This window comes from Oncorhynchus clarkii, chromosome 11 (genome assembly GCF_045791955.1).
Source record: "Oncorhynchus clarkii lewisi isolate Uvic-CL-2024 chromosome 11, UVic_Ocla_1.0, whole genome shotgun sequence".
NCBI lineage: Eukaryota > Metazoa > Chordata > Actinopteri > Salmoniformes > Salmonidae > Oncorhynchus > Oncorhynchus clarkii.
Window position 1 is genome coordinate 26842782 of NC_092157.1, and position 21388 is coordinate 26864169.

Genomic DNA, 21388 nt, shown 5'->3' on the forward strand with positions numbered 1-21388 from the left:
CCGAGACGAGCTTGTCGATTGGTTAACCTCTGATTACAGGACAACAACTGTCCTGTCCCACTAAAGGGATATAACTCTTATTGTGACACGGCTACAGAGCAACCACATCATTAGAGCAACTCCCTCTCGTCTGGCTGCTAAAACAGTAAGGCATCAAGCTATCCTCAGCTAGTCTCACTGCAGACTGAGCGTGTAAGAAGGTATAGACACCGGCTCAGACAACAAGGATGCTCTTGTCCATTCAGAAACATCCATCCCGGTCTTCCTCTGTGGAGGTAAACCCAGCCATCCCCAAGGGCAAGATTAAGTGAGGATGGATCATGGTCCCCCATTCCTTCCTCACAAGGGAGAGGCCATAACCTTCTACCCCCAGATGGAGAGAGGAAATGGGGCTATCAGGAGCTAAACACCCCCACAGAGCACACAAACACCAGGAGGGATAACACACCCACGCACGCTCCAGGAGAACAGACAGGCAGACTAGCAGCATCTGTAGCGTACAACAGACAGATGCTCAACTCTCTACAGGAGCGGGAGGTTAGAGTCAAGGCAACCCGCCGACAGAGCGATGCGCCGTCTCCCTGCTTCCATTACACCCCCGAGCACCATACTACCATTACTCTCCTCCACTCTAACTCCCATTAGCCTGCTCTCTACTCTAGCACTAACTTCACACAGACACAGGGTGTAAACAAACCCCTCTGAATGAATCTCTCTCTCAGGGAGAGTAAGAGGACACTGGATCTTTACAGATCTGGAGGAGGGACAGCTTGAAGTTAGACAGACACAGCATTGATCTGTGAATCGATACTGAACCCAACCATAGGTGTAACACTGTACTAGAACTCCCTTAACTGGGACTGTAATAAAACTCCATCCTTCCTGAAGACGAGGAAGAGATTATTAAACACTGCTTGTCTGTAGAGGAAGTAACAGAACCCCACTACAGTGAAACTGTTAGACAAGGGCTGAGGTTAAAGCAACAGAACCTCCCTATAGAGCTAGACAGTAACAGAACCCCTCTATAGAGCTAGACAGTAACAGAACCCCTCTATAGAGCTAGACAGTAACATAACCCCTCTATAGAGCTAGACAGTAACATAACCTCTCTATAGAGCTAGACAGTAACATAACCTCTCTATAGAGCTAGACAGTGACATAACCCCTCTATAGAGCTAGACAGTAACATAACCCGTCTATAGAGCTAGACAGTAACATAACCCCTCTATAGAGCTAGACAGTAACATAACCTCTCTATAGAGCTAGACAGTAACATAACCTCTCTATAGAGCTAGACAGTAACATAACCTCTCTATAGAGCTAGACAGTAACATAACCCCTCTATAGAGCTAGACAGTAACATAACCTCTCTATAGAGCTAGACAGTAACAGAACCCCTCTATAGAGCTAGACAGTAACATAACCCCTCTATAGAGCTAGACAGTAACATAACCCCTCTATAGAGCTAGATAGTAACATAACCCCTCTATAGAGCTAGACAGTATCATAACCCCTCTATAGAGCTAGACAGAACCCCTCCATAGAGCTAGACAGGAATATTACCCCTCTATAGACCTAGACAGTAATATAACCCCTCCATAGAGCTAGACAGTAATATAACCCCTCCATAGAGCTAGACAGTAACATAACCCCTCTATAAAGCTAGACAGAAAATAAACCTTACATAGAGCTAGACAGTAACATAACCCCTCCATAGAGCTAGACAGTAACAGAACCTCTCTATAGAGCTAGACAGTAACAGAACCCCTCTATAGAGCTAGACAGTAACATAACCCTCTATAGAGCTAGACAGTAACAGAACCTCTCTATAGAGCTAGACAGAACAGAACCCATCTATAGAGCTAGACAGTAACAGAACCCCTCTATAGAGCTAGACAGTAACATAACCCCTCTATAGAGCTAGACAGTAACAGAACCTCTCTATAGAGCTAGACAGAACAGAACCCCTCTATAGAGCTAGACAGTAACAGAACCCCTCTATAGAGCTAGACAGTAACAGAACCCCTCTATAGAGCTAGACAGTAACAGAACCTCTCTATAGAGCTAGACAGAACAGAACCCCTCTATAGAGCTAGACAGTAACAGAACCTCTCTATAGAGCTAGACAGTAACATAACCCCTCTATAGAGCTAGACAGTAACAGAACCTCTCTATAGAGCCAGACAGTAACAGAACCCCTCCATAGAGCTAGACAGTAATTTAACCCCTCCATAGAGCTAGACAGTAACAGAACCTCTCTATAGAGCTAGACAGTAACAGAACCTCTCTATAGAGCTAAACAGTAACAGAACCCCTCTATAGAGCTAGACAGTAACAGAACCCCTCTATAGACCTAGACAGTAATATAACCCCTCCATAGAGCTAGACAGTAACATAACCCCTCTATAAAGCTAGACAGAAAATAAACCTTACATAGAGCTAGACAGTAACATAACCCCTCCATAGAGCTAGACAGTAACAGAACCCCTCTATAGAGCTAGACAGTAACAGAACCTCTCTATAGAGCTAGACAGTAACAGAACCCCTCTATAGAGCTAGACAGTAACAGAACCCCTCCATAGAGCTAGACAGTATCATAACCCCTCTATAGAGCTAGACAGTAACATAACCCCTCTATAAAGATAGACAGAAAAGAAACCTTACATAGAGCTAGACAGTAACATAACCCCCCCATAGAGCTAGACAGTAACAGAACCCCTCTATAAAGATAGACAGAAAAGAAACCTTACATAGAGCTAGACAGTATCATAACCCCTCTATAGAGCTAGACAGTAACAGAACCTCTCTATAGAGCTAGACAGTAACAGAACCCCTCCATAGAGCTAGACAGTAACATAACCCCTCTATAGAGCTAGACAGTAACATAACCTCTCTATAGAGCTAGACAGTAACAGAACCCCTCTATAGAGCTAGACAGTAACAGAACCCCTCTATAGAGCTAGACAGTAACATAACCTCTCTATAGACCTAGACAGTAATATAACCCCTCCATAGAGCTAGACAGTAACATAACCCCTCTATAAAGCTAGACAGAAAATAAACCTTACATAGAGCTAGACAGTAACATAACCCCTCCATAGAGCTAGACAGTATCATAACCCCTCCATAGAGCTAGACAGTAACAGAACCTCTCTATAGAGCTAGACAGTAACAGAACCCCTCTATAGAGCTAGACAGTAACATAACCACTCCATAGAGCTAGACGGTAACAGTAGCTGGGTTGGGGTTGAGTGTTAAGCAAACCGGATTGGTGATATGACACATCTCTAGGACATCCCACTGTGGCAGGACCCCTTGATCAACCCTGCGCAATTAAAAAACAATTTCCTGCCGCTTGGCCGCTTGGTGAGAATGTCAATTAATGTGTGTGTGTGTATCAGGTCCCATGTTCAGCCAACAAAGTGTCAGAGAGCGGCTCTTAGAAATCAGTCCTAGCAGTCGGTCCTGCTATCGATCTCCCTCGCTACTGGGGACACATTCCTTCTCCTCACAGATTTGATATTTTAAAACATTATATATATATATATTTTTTTTTAAACAGAAGCCTGGGGCCAGCAACATCAACCAAACGCCTCAATCTGCTTCCAAAGTATTTATTAAAAAGTCCCACACTAAAAGGGCCCTGAGTAACCTGAACACTGGGACGGCGTTCCTTTCCAACATTTAGTTCCCCCCGCGGTCATATTTTAGAGGTCATTTTTCCAGCTTTTTATTGTTTTTCAGGTTTATTTTTTCATTATTTTGTTTCATTTATTAGATCTTAATTTGCAAGAGGTCTGTTGTTTATTTTGGGCCGAGCAGAGCCGGTATGAGAAGGCCGCTCCCGTGGCGAAAGAAGGGGAGAGCGAGAGAGAGAATATAATTTCATTTTTGTTTATTATCCATTTCACTTGCTTTGGCAATGTAAACATATGTTTCCCATGCCAATAAACCGACTTGAATTGAACTGAGAGAGACAGAGAGAAAGTGAGAGACAACATGTTCCTAAGTAGAGAGCACTTTCTGTACCATCCGTCTACTCATCCCATATTTATTCTCCAAATATTCCATAACATTTTAGATACACACACCGGATAAAGAGCTGCGCTTAGTTCGTACACTCACACACACACACACTACTCAGCCCTTTCAGTCGGGGGAAAATATTAGCATTAATAAGTCTGTACCGTGTAGTGCTGTTATTTCAGCAGCTGCTTGGTGGTGATATGAGTTTTAGACAGAGTGATGGAGTAGGCTGAGGCTGGATAACATCTTAATTGCTCCTGGTGAGACACCATAAGTCCTGGTGGTCAGCTGTGCTGTCCAGGTCCTCAGGGAGGGAGGGATAAATGTGTCAGTCACCTGCCTGTCTGTCGAATCTCTGACACAAATAAAAAGGGGTGATGGTCCGCACTCAAAAATATGATGCATAAAGCTTTATGTTAAAAGTGTTTTTATTCTTTTCACCTCATCAGGGACAGCGTACAGAGACGTTTTGGCGAGCGCGATGGTCCTCTTTTGATCTCTGACACTGCCAAACCCACCAGCTACCTACCAGCCCCCAACACCAGTAGCACTAAATGACCACAGATTTCCCTGTTAGAATGTGATGGGAAATCCTACAAAGGGCACCATCTACCTAGATCATTCTACATGTCCACTAATTGTCTGGACATCTAATATATCCTGAACAAAAATAGAAACACAACAATTTCAAAGGTTTTACTGAGTTAGTTCATAGAAGGAAACCAGTCAATTTAAATAAATAAATTAGGCTCTAATCTATAGATTTCACATGACTGGGCAGGGGCGCAGCCTGGGAGGGCATAGGCCCACCCACTGGGAAGGCAGGCACAGCCAATCAGAATTAGTTTTTCCCCACAAAAGGACTTCATTACAGACAGAAATACTCCTCAGCACCCCCCTCCCACTCCTCCTCTACACTAACTGAGATGTAAACAAACGTGCGGGATCTTATGAAACATGGGACCAACACTTTACACGTTGTTGTATACATATGATAGATATTACCAGATTAGTATAAAAAAAATGACACTTCCAAATCCCAATGCATAAATACTTTGTCACCCGTACGCCCCCTCACTTATGCAACTGTACCTCCTAAATCCATGTCTTCTAACTCTCTGCTAAAATGACAATTACACTGATTATTAACCTCTGTCACCATCTACACAAGGCAGATTAGTAATCTCTTAAAACACACAGATGAACCTCTGCTCCCACCTTCCTCACTAGGCTGAGACCACTCACAACAATCTGCCCTCGCTCTACAATACTCCTTCCTGTAACATCACTTCCCCGAGACACGGGTTGTCACAAGGTGACGAATCGGTCAGTTCTGCAGCCTTACACTCTGTCACACTCCTCCCTGAGCTACTCACACAGCCCTCTTCTAGTAACATTAGTGTTACTAGACACAAGTTGACACGGGGAGCGGAATCTGTCATCTACACCAGGAATCCTAACATCAGTCACGACGTTGTCCACAGCTCTGTGGCCTGTGGCTCTACGAAACTGTCGTCCACGTTTCGCGACGTTCTGGATTTCACCCGTAAAGCTCAAACTGGACGATTGAGGAAGGAAGGATGAGGAGATGGAGGGAATTGGATAGTGATGGAGGGATGAAAGATGGAGGGATGGGGCGGTGGAGAGAGCCCTTACATGTTTTATTTGGAAACAGGGTCTGTGCCAGTAATTGCCTAAAATGACTATAATAGTAATTGATGGTCTGGCTTTTCACTTTGTCTATACGAATTTCCACAACGGCTACGTAAACTCTGTCAAAGCCTGGACAGCCGAGACGAACACACTCTTTATCCATCAACTTTCTTTTTCCCTGTGTCTGTCGTTGGTCCGTCCGCCCTCTCTTTTTTATCCACCTCTTTGTCCTTTTGCTCCTCTTTTTTTGGGTTGTGGTTGAGAGAGAGATGAGAGAAGGGACGAGAGAGGGGAGAGGTGGATGCGTCTGCAGACACACACACACACACACACACACACACGGAGACAGGCTCTAATTAGAGCAAGCCTTGACCCCTAACCTCTGATGTCATCTGCCTGCATGTTAAAAGACCTGACATGTCTCCCTCTCTGACATCATCACGAGAGACACAGACACATGACGGAAGGACGTATGGGATAGACATCACTGAGGTGTGTGAGTGCTCATTTGTCTGCTGTGAACACCTGTGAGAACATATGAGACCTGTGGGGCCTGGAGAAGAACATCAGGAAAGGGGTGAACCAGGTCACTGTGCTATTGTAACATCTTGGTTGATAGGATTCATTGTAGTGCATAGGGGACAGGGTTCATTGTAGTGCATAGGGGACAGGGTTCATTGTAGTGCAAAGGGGACAGGGTTTATTGTAGTACATAGGGGACAGGGTTCATTGTAGTGCATAGGGGACAGGGTTCATTGTAGTGCAAAGGGGACAGGGTTTATTGTAGTGCAAAGGGGACAGGGTTTATTGTAGTGCAAAGGGGACAGGGTTTATTGTAGTGCATAGGGGACAGGGTTCATTGTAGTGCATAGGGGACAGGGTTAATTGTAGTGCATAGGGGACAGGGTTCAGTGTCGAGGTTGTAACGGAGTTCAAGAGAAAAGTTTAAGAAAGTATTCAGACACCTGGACTTTTTCCACATTATGTTGTGTTACAGCCTAAATTTAAAATAGATCACATTTCCATTTTCTTCTCATTGGGCTACATGTTTTTTTTTTTTAAGTTTAAAAAACTTTTTTTATATACAAATGAATAAAAATGTAAAAGAGCTCAAATGTCTTGATAAGTATTCAACCCCTTTGTTATGGCACGCCTAAAAATGTTCAGGAGTAAAAATGTGCTTAACAAGTTACATAATAAGTTACATAGACTCACTCTATGAGCAATAATAGTGTTAAACATGACAGGGGATACATTTATTTGTTTTAAACAGATATTGAATATCCCTGTAAGCTTGGTGAAGTTCTTAATTATATTTTGAATGGTGTACATAACTCAGTTTTCCAGAAGAGGGAGGAAACGTATTTTGGGTGGGACGTTAAACAGCTGTCCTGACTCTCTGTGGTCACTAAAGATCCCATGGCACTTATCGTAGGAGTAGGGGTGTTAACCCCGGTGTCCTGACTAAATTCCCAATCTGGCCCTCATACCATGTACAGAATACAAATATTCCGAAAAATGCATCCTGTTTGCAACAAGGAACTAAAGTAATACTGCAAAAAAACATGGCAAAGCAATTACCTTTTGGTCCTGAATACAAAGCATTATGTTTGGGGCAAATCCAATACAACACATTACAGTACCACTCTCCATATTTTCAAGCATTGTGGTGGCTGCATCATGTTATGGGTATGTTTGTTATCGTTAAGGACTGCAGAGTTTTTCAGGATAAAAATAAATAGAATGGAGCTAGGCACAGGCAAATCCTAGAGGAAAACCTGGTTGTCTGCTTTCCAACAGACACTGGAAGATTAATTCACATTTCAGTAGGACAACAACCTAAAACACAAGGCCAAATCTACAGTCGTGGCCAAAAGTTTTGAGAATGAAATGTAATATTTGTGTCAAAGTCTGCTGCCTCAGTTTGTATGATGGCAATTTGCATACACTCCAGAATGTTATGAATAGTGATCAGATGAATTCCAATGAATTGCAAAGTCCCTCTATGCCATGCAAATGAACTAAATCCCCCCAAAAAACATTTCCACTGCATTTCAGCCCTGTCACAAAAGGACCAGCTGACATGTCAGTGATTCTCTCGTTAACACAGGTGTGTTGACGATGACAAGGCTGGAGATCACTCTTGTCATGCTGATTGAGTTCGAATAACAGACTGGAAGCTTCAAAAGGAGGGTGGTGCTTGGAATCATTGTTCTTCCTCTGTCAACCATGGTTACCTGCAAGGTAATGTGCCACGTAAACACGTGCCGTCATCATTGCGTTGCACAAAACGGGTTTCACAGGCAAGGATATTGCTGCCAGTAAGATTGCACCTAAATCAACCATTTATCAGATCATCAAGAACTTCAAGGAGAGTGGTTCAATTGTTGTGAAGAAGGCTTCAGGGCGCCCAAGAAAGTCCAGCAAGCGCCAGGACCGTCTCCTAAAGTTGATTCAGCTGCGGGATCGGGTCACCATCAGTACAGAGCTTGCTCAGGAATGGAAGCAGGCAGGTGTGAGTGCATCTGCACGCACAGTGAGGCGAAGACTTTGAGGATGGCCTGGTGTCAAGAAGGGCAGCAAAGAAGCCACTTCTCTCCAGGAAAAACATCAGGGACAGACTGATATTCTGTAAAAGGTACAGCGATTGGACTGCTGAGGACTGGGGTAAAGTCATTTTCTCTGATGAATCCCCTTTCCAATTGTTTGGGGCATCCGGAAAAAAGCTTGTCCGGAGAAGACAAGGTGAGCGCTACCATCAGTCCTGTGTCATGCCAACAGTAAAGCATCCTGAGACCATTCATGTGTGGGTTTGCTTCTCAGCCAAGGGAGTGGGCTCACTCACATTTTTGCCTAAGAACACAGCTATGAATAAAGAATGGTACCAACACATCCTCCGAGAGCATCTTCTCCCAACCATCCAGGAACAGTTTGGTGACGAACAATGCCTTTTCCAGCATGATGGAGCATCTTGCCATAAGACAAAAGTGATAACTAAGTGGCTCGGGGAACAAAACATCAATATTTTGGGTCCATGGCCAGGAAACTCCCCAGACCTTAATCTTATTGAAAACTTGTGGTCAATCCTCAAGAGGCAGGTGGACAAACCAAAACCCACAAATTCTGACAAAATCCAAGCATTGATTAAGTAACAATGGGCTGCCATCAGGTGTGGCTGGGTGTGGCCCAGAAGTTAATTGACAGCCTGCCAGGGCGGATTGCAGAGGTCTTGAAAAAGAAGGGTCAACACTGCAAATATTGACTCTTTGCATCACCTTCATGTAATTGTCATTAAAGCGTTTGACACTTATGAAATGCTTGTAATCATACTTGTAATCATACTTGTAATCATACTTCCATAGTAACATTAACAAAAATATCTAAAGACACTGAAGCAGCAAACTTTGTGAAAATTAATATTTGTGTCATTCTCAAAACTTTTGGCCACGACTCTACACTGGAGTTGTTAACCAAGAAGACAGTGGCCGAGTTACAGTTATGACTTAAATCTATGGCAAGACCTGAAAATGGTTGTCTAGCAATGATCAACAACCAATTTGACAGAGATTGAATCATTTTGATAAGAATAAATGGGCAAATGTTGCCCAATCCAGGTGTGGAAAGCTTATAGAGACTTACCCAGAAAGACTGACAGCTGTAATTGCTGCCAAAAGAACATCTACAAAATATTGACTCAAGGGTGTGAATACCTATGTGTATTTAATTTGACATAAATTAGCAAACATTTCTAAAAACATGTTTTAACTTTGTCATCATGGTGTATCGAGTGTACGGTGAGAGATAAAACAATTAATAATAAATCAAATGTTTAATCCATTTTGGCTATAGCACATCAAAATGTGGAATAAATCGAGGGGTATGAATACTTTGAAGGAACTGTATGAACTATGCTTCTTTGTAAAAACCTACAGTGGAGACAGAATCCAGCGTATTGGAACAGCCTTAAGGCTGAGTGTGAACAGCCTTAAGGGCACAGAGTTAGTGCAGTGTATAAAGGGGATAAAACAGGTAGGAAGATAGATGTACATCGTGATTAGGGAACGGGGTTTAGTGTGCCCAGCTGAAAGGAAACAGGGTTCATCACATCATTCGGTACCCGAGTAATTTCCAGATCCGGTGGACAGGGCCGGCATGGTTCCTGCCTGGGTGTGGAATATCAGAGTGAGAATGAAAATAGCACTGCCACACTGCAGCAGCAGGCAAGGGAAGGGTAGAGGGTAGGTTCAGTCTCCTTTCCTCTCCTCTGTCACCCCCAGTCCAAGGTGTCTCTCTCCAGGATTTATACCATGGGTGGCCGGCGTTCCCTAAAAGAGAGAGGGCAGGAATTTAGGCACTGCGATCCAACACACCCAATGCCACACGCACAAGTGTGTGTGTGTGTGTGTGTGTGTGTGTGTGTGTGTGTGTGTTTGGACCTGGAAGAAAGCGGATGTACGCATCAATGAAGGAAGTTATTCAGCAGATGATAGCAAAAATGTGTTGGTTCGTAATCACGGAGGGTCAACTGTGACACACACACACACACACACACACACACACACACAAGGGGACAGGCACACACACACCCTTTTCCAGACCTTCGTTATCCCCCCTTTCAACGGCCAGCGGAAACATAGGAAACACAATCCGGCTCAAGGGAGAACACTGCAGACCAGACCTGTGAAAAATCAAATGAGCCTGGAAATGCGGCACTTTGTAAATACAACCAGTGAACTGTGAACCCATCCACAGAGAAAATGGAGAGAACGAGGGGAACATCAAAAACACAAAAACAAAACTCTAAGAAAATCATTTGGCTGTTAATCTACCCCCTCAGACTCAGACACACACACACACACAGAGAGAGAGAGAGACCTCTGGCCTATTAAACCCAGCGAGGGAAAAACAGCTCATGTACTGCTAAGCTAATTGGAACAAGATTCCTGGATATACCCTCTATCCCTGAAAGATGTGTGTGTCCCCATTTTGGGATTCCCTATCAAGGTGGAGGATTTGAGGAATGTCAGGAGTCAGGACAACAGAGGAAGAATCATACACACCCCTACAGTACACACACATCCTCAATACAGTACACACACATCCTCAATACAGACATATGCCATGCATGCACGCACACATCAACAAACGCTCACACTCAGGCTTTCTCAAGCGCTGTATAAACTGGGTGGTTTGAGTCCTGAATGCTGATTGGCTGGCAGCCGTGGTATATTAGACCGTATACCACAGGTATGACAAAATATGTATTTTTACTCTTCTAATTACGATGTTAACCAGTTTATAGTAGCAATAGGGCTCCTGAATGGCGCAGCGGTGTAAGGCACTGCATCGCAGTGTTTGAGGCGTCACTACAGACACCCTGGTTCGAATCCAGGCTGTATCACAACTGGCCGTGATTGGGCGTCACATAAGGCAGCGCACAATTGGCCCAGCATTGTCTGGGTTTGGCCGGGGAAGGCCGTCATTGTAAATAAGAATTTGTTCTTAACTAACTTGCCTTGTTAAATAAAGGTCACATTTATTTATTTTTTTATTAAAAATGCACCTCAGCGGTTTATGGAAAATGGCCAATATACCACAGCTAAGGGCTATTCTTAGACACGAAGCAAAAAATATTGGCCATATACCACAACCCCTCGGGCCTTATTGCTTAAATATAAACATGACATATCATGTGTGATGTCTGTGCAGGTGGGAATGTCTCCGAGCGCTAGCTGTAGTCATTGAGTCAGAGCACTGGGTCTGGGGTTCGCGGAGGCCTCAGAGGACATTCATTACCTATTGACCTCTGTACTCCAGCCAATCCCAGCAGACACAGGCAGGTGCTGCTACTGTAGAACAGCAGCAGGCCGGCATTAGGGGCACACACACACTAGGGGTGGGATGGGACTGTGGTGGCATCCCCTAGGAGACCCCCAGCCCCTTGCCCCCCCCCCAGTCTTTCATCCACCCCTCCTCAACCCTCCACTCCTGGCTGGCCTCGACTCACACCTCCCTTATTAAAGGCTTTACTGTTCCCTACCACACACACACTCTCCTGTATGACCCCCCATCCCCTCCTGGTCCCTTCATTAGGCCCCAGGGGCAACTACCTACCATGTCCCTCTCCCCATCCTTCCTAACCATGCTGCTCAGGTCTAGACTACCACATTCTTCAGCAGCCTAGGCAGTCATCATGCTCGCTTTAAATGTAGAGAACGGTGGCCAGCCAATAACATTTAACCTAAGGCTCCTGCCTAACATAGGGCTCAATGACCCACCCTAGACTTGGTTCCCCAAAGTCCAGTCTGCTCCACTCTCTGTCTGAACCCCATATCATACAACACAGGATGGCTTAAAGGCAGAAAGAACAGCTAGAGTAGACAAATCGCTCAAATGAGCCACAGCCACCTACTGTACCCCTCCTTCATGGTCTCCTTCCTGGCTACATTGTTCCTATGGTGGCGGCTGACTTCTGACAGCCATTGGTCCCATGCGGAGTGAGGGTGTTCTGACCGGGCCGTTTGGCTGCGGCTGCAGGCAGCTAGCTAGCTAACAACGCTAACACGCAGACGAGCTTCCAGGCAGATCCACCACGCTCTGCACTCTCTAAGGCCAAAATACCTCCTTCAGGAGCCCCTTCAGCAGGTCTAACACACACACGCATTCCGTTGGACCACCCCAGTGGAGCCCAGAACACTGGGTCAAAGGGTGTTGGAGCGTGCACTAACTATTTAGCCTCAGGAACGACACAAGCAGAGCTGAGTTTTATGTGGCTTGGGGCTTTAGCTGTGTTTGAAGCTGCTGGGTGTAAATCAGTGGAGACGCTAGCTCATGTTGCGTAACGGTGTCTGACACGCCGGGTTGTGAACGCACCTTGGGGACGACCGCTACATCCAGGTGAGGAAAAACCTGCTGCGGAAAATATCGCCTCAGCAAACATCACCCGGGAAAGACTGCAGGCAGACCCAAAACCCGGTCACTTCACACACACACATGTTGGGTTCCAGGAGTTTGACGTTTTTCGGGCCAGAAGTTTTTGAAATCCGGAGGTAAGACGTGCTGAATTCACAGAACAACAGTAAAGGACGTATGACTTTTCCCTTCCGAGGGGGGAAGTGGAGGACGTGGGACAGTTCAGACTATGCAGCTCCTTTGTTACGCCTGCTAGATTTGGAGCACAGCTGTCTTTCTACACACACACACACACACACACACACACAGAGCAAGAGTAAATGTATAGACCAAACCGTCAAGTGCAATCAAAGTTCAGTCCTGTTCCACACCATAAGCCTACATATATCCCATTAAAAAAAACGCTAAAGAGACCAGCAGAGACTCTGTGTAAGTCCCAAATGGCACCCGGTTCCCTTTCTAGTGCACTACGGCCCACAGGGCTCGGGTCAAAAGTAGTACACTACATAGGGAATAGGGCGCCAATTGGGACAGAGAAGGTGCAGCTCAGCGACAGCAGGCTCCTCAGGCCTGGACCACAAGATCTCTCCAACAGCTCTGAACACAGAGGACAAAAGCAGCAGCAACTGAGCTCATGTCAAAAGAATTGACCCGCGCTAAACCAGCCCTGTATTTCACAGTCACAGAGCAGGGTAAGGGACAAAGCTAAGGTATAGTCATACCAGTGTGATTGGAATGACAGACGGAGACAGAGGGGGACTTGTTAGGGAGATTGATCTGCCTGCCTTCTAGTGCTGCAGGATTCAGGAATATCAGACGGCATCCCTAGGAGGAATTACAGAAATTTTCCCAAATCAAAGTGGGATCCATCTTTCCGTCCGGGGCCTTGGGAAGGCCAGGAAGCGTACCGCGGCACCGAGAGCACCTGAGACTTTTACGGCGCCCGAAAGGCCAGTAACCACTGAACTTCAAGACAGTCCAAGTCAAGATGCTTTATTCAGCCATGGCTTGGTTCTCCTCTGTACAAATCACACAGAATCAGGTTTGAGTGTAAAGGGGGGAGGCAAAGCAACTTTGCCATGTGGAGAAGAAAAGAGCCTGATCACAATGAAAAGGTATGCCTTCTACTTCTCCCATGTGTAACACACACACACAGTGCCCTGAAAGGGTGCTGCTGCCATCTAGTGGCCCAATATCCAACTACAGCCAGAATCCCCTCTACTCTTACTACTACAACACAGCTGGAAAACACCCTGGACACGGCAAGCCGCAGCAGCTTACCAAACAAAGGAGCGCTTGGATCACATGTTAGGAGACACGCTGTATTTGTTTAGTCTTGCTCAGTGTGAAACCTGAAGTCCCATCAGTTATTTGAAGAGAAAACAGCCCGAGGGGGAACGAGCAATATGGAGGATAGAAGAGCGGGATGAAGACAAGTTGTTATTTTTTTCGACCCTTTTCAAAAACAGACCGGGCTTGGCTAGGATGGGAAGAGGACCCAGGGACCCAGCTGGAAGTCGAAGAGAATGAGACAGAGGGTTGAGGAAAAACAGGTTATGAAAACACACGTTCTTACTCTGACATTAAAAACTATACTGTCCTCCAAAACTCTGACACCAAAACACACTCTTTACTATCCTCTGAGGTTCAGATATGATAGCCTAGGTTACTCAAAATGTCTAGTACTGAGAGAAAAAAACATTCTCTGGAACACAACACTTGGCTGCACCAAACATGAAGACAACGTGAGAGAAAAGAAAGTGTAGTGGTCTCAAGTGGGACACTGGGAGTCGGGAAAAGGACACGCGTTTCGCAGGTAGCCGACTTCTGCAGGCAGGCATGCTCCGTCTATACATTCCCTGGGTTGGCAGTACACTCTTTGGCTGTCACCATAGAAGAACCCTTTTTGGTTCCAGGTAAAACCCTTTTTGATTCCTGTGGATAAGATTCTACACGGAACCCAAAATGGTTCTACTTGAAACCAAAAGGGTTCTACCTGGAACCAACAAGGGTGGACACCCGAAGAACTGTTTTAGGTTTATGGCACCTTTAGAGCCCGACCGATAGATTGGTTCACCAGTATGATCGTCCGATATTGGCCTTTTACAGCTAGCTATATGGTAAATAACTCCACGATAACCGACATTGAATAAATAGGATGAGAAAAGGGAATCTCATGCTGATCTGAAGAATTCTGGCCATTCTCATTAAGTGTTATTATTATCACAATGTATGAAATCAACATTTAAAACATAATTATTGGACAATTGCTCTTTTGGATGGCAATTTATGGAAATTCAGAGTGGAAAAATTACACTTTAGTTTCCTGCTGTAAAATAGTATGTCGGCAGATATCAGTATCGCTATGTTTTGTCGTCGTCCCCCATCCCGTCCACCCACCCACACACACACAGTCCTATTTTTATAGAGCAAATCCATCTGACCCTAGTAAAGCACTATGTAAACCCCGCTGTGCCAATCTGGTGTCACGATGTGCCAAGTTTAAATTCAGGTTCATCAACCAAGTTCATCCAGGTCTTACCAGAACCATCTAATACTCAATTAAGTTAAATTGACTCAACTGACTTACCTTTATAAAGCCACACGTCTTGCACTGGCCTACAACAGCATTGTGGAATTATCAATATTATCAGATTGGAAATGCTTATATGCTCCACCTAACTGACTGAACATATTGTGGCTGTAAACCCTGGCTCCTGTATGCACAGGTATGTAGCCACAGGTATGTAGCGGGACCAGGTTCTGAGCTCACTGGTGCCCTCTCCTGGGAGTGACCTGATAGTGAACACAGCAAGTGGGACGTCTAGAGTCCCACATACTTCCAGTGTTTAACTACTGAATCGCCAAGCGAGAAAAGAAAACACACATGTATACCACACCACTCTGCCCCCTTTATCCCCAACTCCTCTAAATCCAACCTTAGATCCCCTCCGTCCGTGAGTCTGAGCCCTGAATGAGTGTATCTGAGCACCGGGTCTCCCTAATTCATCGTTGCAGTGACTCACGCCTCCGACGCAGGCTGTTTTTAAAGGCATGCCGTGTCATTAGTGGTCACGTGTGGTTTTAAGAGGACACTACCTTGTTTTCACATGTGCGCGCACGCACCCAATAAAGAGAACACGGTGACAGAAAAGAGTACGCTCTTCCAGTCCATAAAACATGTGTCCAAATATTTCTCCTGTGATGCTGCCTGGTTAGAGAGAGCGAAACAGAGGGGGAAGAGATGGATGGGGGAGAGATTGAGAGATAGAGGGAGAGTGGGAGATACATGGCGAGGAAGAGAAGTGTGGATGGATAGAGGGTGTGGGTTTAAGGGGGTTTAGTACTTACAGAGTAGACTGAGTGTGATATAAATGAGGGGTCCCTTCCCTTCAAGTTCCAGTAGGGGTGTCAATTTATGACAGTATTACAGGTTGTGTCCCAAAAGGAACCCTATTTACCCTAAGGCACCCTATTCCCTAGCTATATGGGCCCTGGTGCCATTTGAAAGGCATTCACAGAGCAGTGTTCCAGAGGAGTAGTCATGGCAATGATTCAGCAAGATAATTCAGCAAAGCAATAAAGAAACTGAATAATAAAATACTAGGAACAATACTAGGAACAGCTAAATGTACCAGACCAGACATCCCCGTAATAATACACACACAACACAGCCGCAGTATGTTTCATGGACGGTGTATAATTATAGTGTATTAAACAGTTGGCACGGAAAACTCTCGTGCACTCATACATTACATTTTGTTAAATATTAATACTGAAATCCTCCTGGATCCGGGAGCGAAATGCTGTTTGTGGAAAATATAAAAATACATTGTTGAATGGTTAAGAAGTGTGTGTGTACATTTTGTTCAACAGCTGCACTGTTCTCCAGAGGCATGCCAGAATGTCTCCATCTCATCCTATTAGGCAGGCTGCACTGGACAATCAGACACACAGTCTTGTACAACTAACCTTGTGGGGACACCAAATTCAGTCCCATTCTAAATCCTATTTTCGCCAACCCCAAAACCTTAACCCTAACCCTAGATCCTAAACCTAACCCTAAAACTAACCCTAGATCCTCACCCCAAAACTAACCCTAGATCCTCACCCCAAAACTAACCCTCGCTCCCCACCCCAAAACTAACCCTCACTCCTCACCCCAAAACTAACCCTAGATCCTAACCGTAAAACTAACCCAAACACTAACCCTAGATCCTCACCCAAAAACTAACCCTAGATCCTAACCCTAGATCCTCACCCTAAAACTAACCCTAGATCCTAACCGTAAAACTAACCCTAGATCCTAACCGTAAAACTAACCCTAAATCCTAACCCTAGATCCTCACCCAAAAACTAACCCTAGATCCTCACCCAAAAACTAACCCTAGATCCTAACCCTAGATCCTCACCCAAAAACTAACCCTTGATCCTCACCCTAAAACTAACCCTAGATCCTAACCGTAAAACTAACCCAAACACTAACCCTAGATCCTCACCCAAAAACTAACCCTAGATCCTAACCCTAGATCCTAACCCTAGATCCTAACCCTAGATCCTCACCCTAAAACTAACCCTAGATCCTCACCCTAAAACTAACCCTAGATCCTAACCGTAAAACTAACCCTAAATCCTAACCCTAGATCCTCACCCAAAAACTAACCCTAGATCCTCACCCAAAAACTAACCCTAGATCCTAACCCTAGATCCTCACCCTAAAACTAACCCTAGATCCTCACCCTAAAACTAACCCTAGATCCTCACCCTAAAACTAACCCTAGATCCTCACCCTAAAACTAACCCTAGATCCTCACCCTTAAACTAACCCGAGCTCCTTCTGATCAGGTATAGTTAAACACGTCCATCCTATTAGAAGTAGCTGGAAGGGCAGGGTAGAGGATTTAGCTGTGTTTGAGGGACGTGCCATGCGGCCAGCCAGGAGGCTGCAGGCCGGTATTAGTTGGTAACAGTTGTTAAGGTTATGCAGGATTGGGGTTCTTTAATGAAGACAGCTTCAACCCAGGGCTGGCTGTGTAGTGTTCCTGGCCTGAGAATGGGAGAGGGATGGAGGGGGATGCAAGCAGCAAGGTGTGTGAGCAAAGAAATGGATGACCGAAGAAGGTACTACTCTATCATGTCTGATGGAAAGAGCACATCCCTGCTTTTTGGATGTAAATTAAAGGGATACTTCAGGATTTTGGCAATGATGCCCTTTATCTACTTCCCCAGAATCAGATGAATGTTCATGTCTCTGTGTCAAATATGAAGTAAGTTTTAGGTCATTTCACAAGCCAATGCTAACTAGCGCTAGCACAATGACTGGAAGCCTATGGTATATACTAGCATGCAAGGAGAGCTGAAGTACAAATAGCAGTATCAATCAAAACTTTTCACCACCTTTTAACTGTCTGAATACTACAGAATATCTCCATCAAATACCTCACAGAGGATCTCAATATCACTTAAACAGGCTGTTACTGTACTGTATATCTGCACCACAGGAGCCTTGGTCTGAGCCTCTGACCTAACAGGCCTTCTCAAGAGCACCTTCTAACAGATTTCAGGTTGAGAAGAGGTCAAGATGAAGGTTTGAACAGCTCAGGATCAGTACAGAGTCAGACCAGGGCCACTTGCTGTGTCTGTGTATATACACAGAGAGATGTTATGTTATGTTATGTTTGCATACATGCATATATATACAGTGCCTTGCAAAAGTATTCGGCCCCCTTGAACTTTGCGACCTTTTGCCACATTTCAGGCTTGAAACATAAAGATATAAAACTGTATTTTTTCTTCCAGAATGGTCCTGTATTTGGCTCCATCCATCTTCCCATCAATTTTAACCATCTTCCCTGTCCCTGCTGAAGAAAAGCAGGCCCAAACCATGATGCTGCCACCAACATGTTTGACAGTGGGGATGGTGTGTTCAGCTGTGTTGCTTTTACGCCAAACATAACGTTTTGCATTGTTGCCAAAAAGTTCGATTTTGGTTTCATCTGACCAGAGCACCTTCTTCCACATGTTTGGTGTGTCTCCCAGGTGGCTTGTGGCAAACTTTAAACGACACTTTTTATGGATATCTTTAAGAAATGGCTTTCTTGCCACTCTTCCATAAAGGCCAGATTTGTGCAATATACGACTGATTGTTGTCCTATGGACAGAGTCTCCCACCTCAGCTGTAGATCTCTGCAGTTCATCCAGAGTGATCATGGGCCTCTTGGCTGCATCTCTGATCAGTCTTCTCCTTGTATGAGCTGAAAGTTTAGAGGGACGGCCAGGTCTTGGTAGATTTGCAGTGGTCTGATACTCCTTCCATTTCAATATTATCGCTTGCACAGTGCTCCTTGGGATGTTTAAAGCTTGGGAAATATTTTTGTATCCAAATCCGGCTTTAAACTTCTTCACAACAGTATCTCGGACCTGCCTGGTGTGTTCCTTGTTCTTCATGATGCTCTCTGCGCTTTTAACGGACCTCTGAGACTATCACAGTGCAGGTGCATTTATACGGAGACTTGATTACACACAGGTGGATTGTATTTATCATCATTAGTCATTTAGGTCAACATTGGATCATTCAGAGATCCTCACTGAACTTCTGGAGAGAGTTTGCTGCACTGAAAGTAAAGGGGCTGAATAATTTTGCACGCCCAATTTTTCATTTTTTGATTTGTTAAAAAAGTTTGAAATATCCAATAAATGTCGTTCCACTTCATGATTGTGTCCCACTTGTTGTTGATTCTTCACAAAAAAATACAGTTTTATATCTTTATGTTTGAAGCCTGAAATGTGGCAAAAGGTCGCAAAGTTCAAGGGGGCCGAATACTTTCGCAAGGCACTGTATATATATATATATATATATATATATATATATATATATATATATATATATATATATATATTATATATATATATATATATATATATATATATATATATATATATATATATAGGAAAATCCTCTGCATTATCATTAACAGCAGACTCGTACATTTCCTCAGCGAAAACAAGGTACTGAGCAAACGTCAAATTGGCTTTTTACCAAATTACCGTACGACAGACCACGTATTCACCCTGCACACCCTAACTGACAAACAAACAAACCAAAAACAAAGGCAAAGTCTTCTCATGCTTTGTTGATTTAAAAAAAGCTTTACATGCTGACCACACCACTCGCATCGCTTGTGCTCGCCAACGAGCATCTGTGTTGCCAAGCGCTAAAATAAAAGTCAGTTCTATTTGTAACGCTGACTGCGGTGCAAGTCCTGCCTCTCCCATCTCCTCATTGGTTTATAGAAGCAGATACCCACATGCCATCTCCTCATTGGTTATACCTACGTGGGTGATTGAAACATGAACTGAGTTTGGGCGTCTTGGTAACTAGGAAAGTGTCCTAGCCAGCTAAATTGCCATCAATGTTTAATGCTTTTCGACCTGTCCCCAAATTAATACAATTGGTTCAGATTTTGTTTTGATTTTTCAACCTGCGTGTCGTGATCGCGTTTGGTGTGGGGGGACAAAATCAATTTGCGAGTGGCCGGTTTGGGTACGGTGTTACACTCAATTTGGCATGAGGGTCTACAAAACAAACTGAGGGAAAATGGTGTTGGGGGAAAAACATACGACATTATAAAATCCATGTACAAACACACACACACACACACTCCACAGCATAAGCCACACCCACCTCCAACATATATATCAATCTGAAGTCAAATGTCTACTGTTTGCTGATGTTCTGGTGTTTCTGTCCCCAACCAAGGAGGGCCTACAGCAGCACCTAGATCTTCTGCACAGATTCTGTCAGATGGGGGAATTAACAGTGAATCTCAGTAAGACAGAAATAATGTGTTCCAAAAAAAGTCCTGTCGCCAGGACCACGAATACATATTCCATTTAGACACCGTTGCCCTAGAGCACACAAAAAAACGATAACGATCAGCGCCACAAATAACTTCCACAAAGCTGTGAATGATCTGAGAGACAAGGCAAGAAGGGCCTTCTATGCCATCAAAAGGAACATAAAATTCGACATACCAATTAGGATCTGGCTAAAAATACTTGAATCAGTTATAGAACCCATTGTCCTTTATGGTTGTGGGGTCTGCTCACCAACCAAGAATTCACACAATGAGACAAATACCACATGCGGAATTCTGCAAAACTATCCTCCGTGAACAACGTAGAACACCAAATAATGCATGCAGAGCAGAATTAGACTGATACCCGCTAATTATCAAAAGCCAGAAAAGAGCAGTTAAATTCTACAACCACCTAAAAGGAAGCGATTCCCAAATCTTCTATAATTAAGCCATCACCTACAGAGAAATTAACCTGGAAAAGAGCTCCCTAAGCAAGCTGGTCCTGGGGCTCTTTTCACAAAGAGACCCCACAGAGCCCCAGGACAGCAACACAATTAGACCCAACCAAATCATGAGAAAACAAAAAGATAATTACTTGACACATTGGAAAAAACTAACAAAAAAACTGAGCAAACTAGAATGCTATTTGGAACTTTTATGAGTATAATGTTATGTTTACTGATCCTTTTTTGATTGCTTATTTCACTTGCTTTAGTAATGTAAACATATGTTTCTCATGCCAATACAGCCCTTCAATTTAATTGAAATTTAATTGAGAGATAGATCTGTAAAGGCCTCTATGCTACCTGAAAAAGGGCCTCTTAACTTTAGGGCCTATTCGATACTGACAAGGGCTCTATGCTACCATGATAGGGCCTCTCTGATACTGACATGGCCTCTATGCTAGCATGATAGGGCCTCTCTGATACTGACAAGCC

General features: G+C 44.3%; 1 protein-coding gene across 1 annotated transcript in view; it reads right to left on the bottom strand.

The window, feature by feature from the left end:
• The window catches only part of LOC139420415 (MAGUK p55 subfamily member 7-like), a 267762-nt gene that overhangs the window by 178401 nt on the left and 67973 nt on the right, over positions 1–21388 (bottom strand). The window contains exon 3 of the mRNA XM_071170496.1: positions 9797–10004. Within this exon, the coding sequence (XP_071026597.1) occupies positions 9797–9833 (37 nt within the window). The 5' untranslated portion in view covers positions 9834–10004. The remainder of the gene's footprint in view (positions 1–9796; positions 10005–21388) is intronic.